This window comes from Gadus morhua, chromosome 11, assembly GCF_902167405.1.
Source record: "Gadus morhua chromosome 11, gadMor3.0, whole genome shotgun sequence".
NCBI lineage: Eukaryota > Metazoa > Chordata > Actinopteri > Gadiformes > Gadidae > Gadus > Gadus morhua.
In genome coordinates this window covers 26,722,013-26,730,942 of record NC_044058.1, presented here as the reverse complement: position 1 = coordinate 26,730,942, position 8,930 = coordinate 26,722,013, and the positions used below count along the sequence as shown (strand labels likewise).

Sequence of the window (8,930 nt, the reverse complement as noted above, 5' to 3'; positions counted from 1 at the left end):
AGAGAGAGAGAGAGAGAGAGAGAGAGAGAGAGAGAGAGAGAGAGAGAGAGAGAGAGAGAGAGAGAGAGGGAGAGATCAAGAGTGGGCGAGGGATGGAAAAACCGAGGGAGAGGCAGAAAGAGAGTGATAAAGAGAGAGAGTGAGAGAGAGAGAGAGACTGACTGGGAGAGAAAGAGAGAGAGGAAGGGAAAAAGGGAGAAAGAGAGAGAGAGAGACATATAGTTGGATGAAAGTCCCCCTAGCAGAGGTTATTGAATGGGTCTGTCTCGCCTGTCACTCAACCTGTCAGAGCTGAGAGCCACCGAGCTGCAAATCAAGTTGAGTTTTTTACCTCCGGTGTTGAGGAAGAAATTAAACTTTACTGGGGAAAAGGGATTGGAAGCGGTAATCTCGTTGACCCAGCGCCAAACGCGACGCCTTAACTCAACACACCCAACACCTCGCCTCCTCAGCTGGCCAGGAACAGCCGGAGGGCACCAGCTGTGGAGAAGACGGCTGGCTGCTTGTTAAGAGCACATCGGTCTGTCCGTAGGGGTTCAGAGAACACACGCACAGAGACAATCAGTCTGGCACCCTCGGAATAACCTCTTTTAAATCAGCTTTTTTTATCCTACGGCACACCCAGATTTAGCTTTCTCTGCTTTGTCATTGTTTTGGTTCTTCTTACGCCATCAGGCGTGTGGGCATGTGATTGGTCTAGTGTCCTCATTTCGACTTGTCTGTGCCCTCAAATGACACTGTGTGTGTGCAACGGTGTGCCTGAGCTCTGGCTGCACGCAAGAGAGTAGAAACATTCATAAAGCTAGAATGGCAACACGACTGACTGGACGGCAGGCATTGACCTCCTCTCCAAACAGTCCAGTGTTAGCTCAGCCGCTAACGCTAACGCTAGCGCTGGTGGAAGGAGGCGAGGACCCGGGTGCGAGGTCCGTTGGAGACAATACTCGTGGGGAAGCCCACGAGTATTCTCGGCAACCCTGCGCCACTTTGTCTGCGTGCATGTGAGCTGGTGTGAGTGTGTGCCTGCCAGCATGTGATTGTGTGCATTTGCGTGTGTGTTTGTGCGTGTGCGTGTGTGTGTGTGTGTGTGTGCGTGTGCGTGTGTGCGTGTGTGTGTGTGTTATGGCGCAGCATAGATTTAGGTATGGTTCCACACCTATGGAGTGCTTTGTGACCTTGTGCTTTGTCGATAAAGTTTTGTGTTTTGACCGAATGACGCTGTCTGGGTCGCAGGGAGGGACAGATGTCCCCGGAGCAGTGGCAGAGGACCTACGGCCGTTGCTCGGGCAACGAGGTCTACCACATCAACCTGGCCGACAGCAAGTTCTTCGGAGAATACGACGGGAAGAGCTTCACCTACGCAGCCTTCCACGCCCACAAGAAGTCAGTAGTACCCCCGTGAGAGGGGGGGGGGGTGTGTGTGTGTGTGTATGTTTTGCGTGTGTGTGTGTGTGGGTGGGTGTTCGTGTGCATGTGTGTGTGTTTGTGTGTGCACGTGTGCACGTGCGCGTCTGCGTGTGTGTGTGTGTGTGTGTGTGTGTGCGTTTGTGGGTGTGTTTGTCTTTTTATGTACGCATGAGTGTGTGCGTTTGTGTGTGTCTGTTTATGTGTTGTGTACGTCCGTGCGTGTGTTGAATTCTAATGCATTGTTTCCGACGTATCGAAGAGATTCCCTCAGTGTTATTTATCCACCGAATCAGCAGAATGAACCGAGTGCGGGGTAGCCATGGGAGAATTAAGGTTATTCATTCGCTGCTGTCCTTCAAATCCACACCGTGCCAACACACACAGTATAGCGTGTAGCCTCGCCAAGCAGAATGCCGCCGATACATAGAGGACACTGAGCGTGTCATACATCTTAAATCACATTCTTATTCTAAGTGTTTTTCTGGGGGTTCGTCTTGAGAAGGACCTTCTGCTTCGCTGCTCTGATGGAGGGTTTCATTATAAGTAAGCAGGGGGGGGAGGATCATAGTCATCACCTCCGCTAGTCACCCCCCCCGCCCGGATGGTCCGCCCCGCAGGTGCGGCGTGTGCCTGATCGGCGTGAAGCGCGAGGACAACAAGAGCATCCTGCTGAACCCGGGCCCACGCCACATCATGGCGGCCGCCGACACCTGCTACTACATCAACATCACCAAGGAGGAGAACTCGAACGTCACCTTCAAGGAGGAGGAGAAGCACAGCAAGGGCATGTCCGTCTCCGGCCTGTACGACGCGCCCTCCCGGGGGCTGCCCGTGCACAGCATCATCGCAAGCATGGGTGAGAGAGGCGGGGGAGAGAGAGAGAAGGAGGGAGAGGGAGGGAGAGAGGGAGAGGGAGAGAGGGAGAGGGGGGGAGGGGGGAGAGAGAGTGAGGGAGAGGGTGGGAGAGAGGCGGGAGAGAGAGGGAGAGGGGGGGGAGGGGGGAGAGAGAGAGAGAGGGAGAGTGGGAGGATGAGGGGGGAGAGAGGCAGGGGAGAGAGAGAGAGGAAGAGGGGGGAGGGGGGAGAGAGGGGAGGGATTGAGGGGGGAGTGAGAGAGGAGGGTGGAGAGAGGGGGGGATTTAGGGAAGAGAGGGAAGGAGGGTGAGGGGTGAGGTGAGGGGGAGTGTTAGGGGGGGGAAGAGAGGGGAGGCTGAGAGTGAAGGGAGAGGGAGAGAGGGGTGATGGAGGGGGAGAGAGAAATGGGAGGGGGAGAGAGGGGAGGGAGGGAAGGGGGAGAGAGGGGAGGTTGAGAGAAGGGGGACAGAGGGGAGAAGGAGAGATTGATGGGGGAGGGAGAGAGAGGGAAGGGAGAGCGAGGAGGAGGCTGAGAGAGGGTTGGAGAGAGTGATAGAGAGGGTTGGAGAGAGTGATAGAGAGGGATGGAGAGATTGATAGAGAGGGATGGAGAGAGTGATAGAGAGGGATGGAGAGAGTGATAGAGAGGGATGGAGAGAGTGATAGAGAGGGATGGAGAGAGTGATAGAGAGGGATGGAGAGAGTGATAGAGAGGGATGGAGAGAGTGATAGAGAGGGATGGAGAGAGTGATAGAGAGGGATGGAGAGAGTGATAGAGAGGGATGGAGAGAGTGATAGAGAGGGATGGAGAGAGTGATAGAGAGGGATGGAGAGAGTGATGGAGAGGGATGGAGAGAGTGATGGAGAGGGATGGAGAGAGTGATAGAGAGGGATGGAGAGAGTGATAGAGAGGGATGGAGAGAGTGATAGAGAGGGATGGAGAGAGTGATAGAGAGGGATGGAGAGAGTGATAGAGAGGGTTGGAGAGAGTGATAGAGAGGGATGGAGAGAGTGATAGAGAGGGATGGAGAGAGCGAGAGAGAGGGATGGAGAGAGTGATAGAGAGGGATGGAGAGAGTGATAGAGAGGGATGGAGAGAGTGATAGAGAGGGATGGAGAGAGTGATAGAGAGAGAGAGGTACAGAGAGGTGTTTAGAGAACGATGGGTGAACAGAGACAATCTGTATGTCTTTGTTGACCTTCATCAAATATCTGCACAGCTCGTTCAAGCTCAGTGTGAGCACTAGCAGATCTTGTTTTGTGGCTGTTGGGCTGTTGTACATGTGCTTCTGCAGGCCGACACAGACAGAGAGAGGCCTTCTCTGTGTTGCTCACGCTCTGTCACTAACATGCTTCATGTGTCTCACGCTTTGTCTTTCTCGTGCTTTGTCTTTCCTTGGCTGGCTGACATCGTTGTGTTGTGAATTTCTTTGCCGTGTGAAAGTTGATCAGGCGACCGCTTATGGTGAGTTGTGACGAGGTGCTTCGTGCATGATGTCTGTTACGTATGTCCAGTGATTAATGTTCCACATGTAAACCGTTTCAGCTCTTTCATGGCATCGTGCCTGCTGCTTGATATCTCAAATGTAATGTCATTGATTATTCAAATTGCGACGGACAATGTGACCACTTCATTGATCCCAGCCAGGCGATTCCTGCTCTGCCCCTCGAACCGACCGCATCGATCACCCCGGAGGAACAATACGTCTCCCCAAACACACCATAAAACAGCAAACCGCAGAAGACCGTACATAAAAGCAATCTGCCCTTTAACACTCAGCGTGTTTTCGTTGATCAACATAGTGGGCACACAAAAAAAACAAATTAAATTAAATTCGAAACAACCACACGGACAAAAAGGGTGGGTTGTTCGTTTCCCCGGTACTTCACAGACAACCTAACACAACAGAGCAAGACAACACAAAACTCAACACAGGCACAACAAACATAACTATATATAGAACAGTGCGGTAGGGAATGACCTGGGAGGAAGACAGTTCGACGAGGTAAATGAACTGCATTCATGTAGCACTTTTCTAACCAGTGGCCGCTCAAAGCGCTTAACAATACTGCCTAACATTCACCCGTTCATGCACACCTTCACACACCGACGGCGGTGTCAACCACGCAGGGCGACAGCAAGCTCGTCAGGAGCAGTCAGGGTGAGGTGAACTTGCTCAGGGAAACCTCGACACTAGAGCTAGGAGTAGCAACCTTCCGGTTTCAGCCAAATGCCGCCCTGCATCAAAGACTACGTAACACAACAGAGGAAGACGACACATATCTAAACACACACAGACAACAACTATAACCATATATAACTCAGTGCAGCAGAGAAGGGAATGACCTGGAAGGGTTAGGTTAGAAGGTTTCACGAGGTGAGCGACGGTAAGGCCGACGGAGAGGCGGGAGAGGACTTCCTCCTGAATCTCAATGATAGCGGTACATAAACAACATTGACATCACAACCTCATGGTTCCAGGAACAGTGGCCATCGATCTGCAGAACCCTGACCCCCCCGAAGACACCAGCAAGCTGGCGCCCCCCACGGAGAACGGTGGTGGGGGGGGCAGCCGACGGCCCAGCATAGCCCCCGTGCTGGAGATCGCAGACTCCTCCGCCATCCTGCCCTGCGACATGCTCAGCGACCAGCTGGAGGACGAGACCAACCAATCAGACGAGGAGGGCTCCGTGGGCTCGGAGTGAGTAGCCAATGGCAGGCCACGGATAGGGGGGGAAGGAGGAGGGGCTTATTCACCCATATTTAAATAGAGAGAGAGAGAGAGAGAGAGAGAGAGAGAGAGAGAGAGAGAGAGAGAGAGAGAGAGAGAGAGAGAGAGAGAGAGAGAGAGAGAGAGAGAGAGAGAGAGAGAGAGAGAGAGAGAGAGAGAGAGAGAGAGAGAGCGCGAACGAACGAGAGAGAGAGAGAGAATATGTGAGAGAGAGAGAGTATGAGAGAGAGAGAGAGATATTAACATCCATTTCGTCTACGGTCCGCAGCACCCAGTGGCAGAAGCAAAATCTTGCATTAGCTCGACACGTGTTGCTGTTTTTTCCTCCAGTCACCATTATCGTTATGGGCGTCCAACCGGGAACGAAGCTCAGTGTGGGAATTGATCTGCGGCAATTAGCTGCGATGCGACACCACCATCCCCATCGTGGCTGTGTCTGGGCTATAAGCACTGTTGGCTAGCGGCTGGTAAAACAGAAAAGATCTGAGGGAGAACTCCAGCGGAGCACCACACCACACCGCCCCGCAGGCTAGCACCGTCATCCTGCGAACGCCCGATTATTCTGGGGGAGGTTGTTCCGGGACATCGCGTTCCATTTAGAGAGCGCCGCTGTCGTCATAGCGACGTTGTCCGAGGCTGCTGGTCCTGATGCGAGAGGCCGGGAGGACGTGACGGGACGGGGGATGGATGGGTCTGAGTGCTCTTTAATGCGGTGCCTGATGTTTTAATGCAGTGGGCATGTGATGAATGAGGTCCTGGGCGAGAGGTCAGCGCCACGGAAGGTCAACCTTTCTTAAGTGCGCACCCTTAGGGTGGAGGGTTAATGTCAGCCCTTAGTCGTCCATCACTGGCCTGACAGCCTGGAGCCCTGCAGCTGCTGAAGCTCTTTTTGATTCCTTTTTACGGTTCAATAACCATGGAGGCTAGACTGCGTCGGACTGGGACAGACCGGTCTACATGGTGCATAGTGACCAAGGAGGCTAGACTGGGCTAGACTGGGACAGACCGGTCTACATGGTGTTTTATACCCATGTAGGCCTATCTCTCCCAGTCAGTGGTCCGTAAGGGCACTGCAACTGGTCTGTGGGATTTTCTTTTTTAATTTTGATCAATTCGACATTGTTGCTTCATGTTTTTTAAAATCGAGGACTTTCAGTTCAAAGTGGCCCGTCGTGTTAACTTGAAACCGCCATCCCAACACTCACTGCGCAACTTGGGTATTAGGTGGTCCGCGAAGGGTCTTTATAAAACTTTAGTGGTCCGTCTTTAGTCAGCGGGTGGGACCACTGCTGCATGATGCTATCATCGCCCAGCTTTTAACTCAGTCTCTCCCTTATTCCAACGTGCTCAACCGACCCCTTAAGGCTTAAGTATGTTATCTCAGGATTGAGTCAGGGCTATCTAGTGATGTGGGTGTGGATAATAAAGTACATAATTCTGACCTCATTACATTTTGTGTATTAGTTTATCTCAGCACTGCTGAGATGATGAGAGAGCAGATTTTGCGGTCTGGAAATCAGAGGAAACGCTGTGAGTTTGGCGTTGTAACGTGTTAGCAAACAGTGCCACCATGTGGCGGAAAAGTGATATTCATGTTCAAGTGCATTTAAGGTGACAGCAGTGTGGTTGGTTGAACAAAATAGTTCGTTATCAAGTGTGTACTACGGCTAGAACGCATTTACTACAATGGAGATACATGCATTCACCTAACTCGTGAATTTCGGGTGTCTCTTTTGTATTTTGATCTAGCTTTGTGAAGGGCTACCCCCCCAACTCCCCTTACATCGGGAGCTCCCCCACCCTGTGCCACCTGCTGCCCCAGAAGGCCTCGTTCTGCTGCCTGCGTCTGGACAGGGTGAGACCAGGGGGCAGACCCCACAGCAACACACCACACAGCATCACACCTGACAGCAACACACCACACAGCATCACACCACACAGCATCACACCTTACAGCATGGTCCATCATAATAACAGGTCATTGAATTGTTCTATATTTATATGATTTATAACTGATTATTTGAACTCATTATAACTTTCCGAAGGTTTTTTCTTTTACCCAAAGGGCTTGTGTAATGCTATACAACATGATTCATGCCTGTCTGCCTCTCTTTCTTGTCTGTCTGTCTGTCTGTCTGTCTGTCTGTCTGTCTGTCTGTCTGCCTGCCTTTCTGTCCGTCTGCCTGTCTGTCTGTCTGTCTGTCTTTCTCCCTGCCTGTCTGTCTGTCTGCCTGTCTGTCTGCCTCCCTGTCTGTCCCCCAGGGCTGTACTCACAGTAGCTTCGAGGACGCCAAGGCCTACGGCTTCAAGAACAAGCTGATCATCGTGTCGGCGGAGACGGCGGGGAACGGCCTGTACAACTTCATCGTCCCCCTGAGGGCGTACTACCGCCCCCGCAAGGAGCTCAACCCCATCGTACTACTGCTGGACTACCCGTAAGACCGCTCCTCCATCCGGCATCCACCTCCTCCTCCTCCACCCGGCATCCACCTGCTGCTTCAACCAACATACACCTCCTCCTCCACCCAACATACACCTCCTCCTCCTCCCAACATACACCTCCTCCTCTCACCAACATCCACCTGCTCCTCCACCCAACATACACCTCCTGCTCCCCCGATCTCAACCTCCTCCCAACCTCCTCCTCCACGAGACCTCCTCCTCCTCCACCCAACCTCCTCCTTGCCTGTGTGTGTGTGTGTGTGTGTGTGTGTGTGTGTGTGTGTGTGTGTGTGTGTGTGTGTGTGTGTGTGTGTGTGTGTGTGTGTGTGTGTGTGTGTGTGTGTTTGCCTGTGTGTGTGTGTGCCTGTGTGTGCGTGTGTGTGCGTTTGTGTCTATTTGTCTATCCGTCTATCTGTCGGGTCCATCTAACTGTGTGTGTGTGTGTGTGTGTGTGTGTGTGTGTGTGTGTGTGTGTGTGTGTGTGTGTGTGTGTGTGTGTGTGTGTGTGTGTGTGTGTGTGTGTGAGAAACCAGAACAGAGAGCATTGACCAGTAGCTCAACCCGCTCCCTGCTCCTCATAAATGTGTAGAAACTCTGCAGGAAGGTATCAGATAAATAATACAGGAAACCCAGAATACCACACTGAGAGACAGCCTACTGGGTCACTCTAGCGCACACTCTCTCTCTATCTCTATGCCTCTCTCTCTCTCTCTCTCTCTCTCTCTCTCTCTCTCTCTCGCTCTCGCTCTCGCTCTCGCTCTCGCTCTCGCTCTCGCTCTGTCTCTGTCTCTGTCTCCCAACCCCCCCCCCTCTTTCTCTCTCCCTTTCCGTCTTTCTCTCTCTCTCTCTCTCTCTCTCTCTCTCTCTCTCTCTCTCTCTCTCTCTCTCTCTCTCTCTCGCTCTCTGTTTCCATAGCAACCGTTCATAATCCTCCCTTCACCTGAGTACAGCTGCATCTCATAGTGTTATGAAACAGTTTCATAACAAGGACTTTTCACTTAATTCCTATGAGATGTTGCCTTAAGAGCAACATTATAATTATTATTATTATTATCATGATGCATTACTATTATTATCATGATGTGTTATTAATATTATCATGATGACTTCATAATATTATCATTATGTAACATAATTATTATCATGATGCATTTTTATAATTATCATGATGTATTATCATTATTGACCAGAAAAGTGGCCAGATAACCACTTCCTGTTGGTCCTATAACCCTTTCCGGTGTGTTCCCAACAGGCCAGATAACCACTTCCTGGAGGCCATCTGCTGCTTCCCAATGGTGTACTTCATGGCGGGCACCATCGATAAGTAGGTTGAACCAACACTAACCTGCTGATCAATAACTTCATTAGGCTCAGAGAATGTGGAAGCTCAGAGACTCCAACCTCAACCTAACATACGTCAGAGGAGAGCTAGTGTTCAGGGTGGACCTTGAAGAGCATCCTTCACCACACTATCAGCAAAGATACAAAGATTAAT

The 8,930-nt window shown here is 51.5% G+C and overlaps 1 protein-coding gene across 15 annotated transcripts in view; it reads left to right on the top strand.

The window, feature by feature from the left end:
* Positions 1-8,930, top strand: part of kcnt1b (potassium sodium-activated channel subfamily T member 1b) — a 67,167-nt gene that overhangs the window by 43,093 nt on the left and 15,144 nt on the right. For 8 of the 15 annotated variants that reach the window (XM_030369708.1, XM_030369707.1, XM_030369715.1 and 5 more), the window contains exons 17-23: positions 1,234-1,383; positions 2,025-2,263; positions 3,706-3,726; positions 4,744-4,963; positions 6,743-6,848; positions 7,256-7,428; positions 8,688-8,759. In XM_030369708.1, the coding sequence (XP_030225568.1) occupies positions 1,234-1,383; positions 2,025-2,263; positions 3,706-3,726; positions 4,744-4,963; positions 6,743-6,848; positions 7,256-7,428; positions 8,688-8,759 (981 nt within the window). The remainder of the gene's footprint in view (positions 1-1,233; positions 1,384-2,024; positions 2,264-3,705; positions 3,727-4,743; positions 4,964-6,742; positions 6,849-7,255; positions 7,429-8,687; positions 8,760-8,930) is intronic. The other 7 variants (XM_030369709.1, XM_030369713.1, XM_030369716.1 and 4 more) reach the window with 2 other exon arrangements.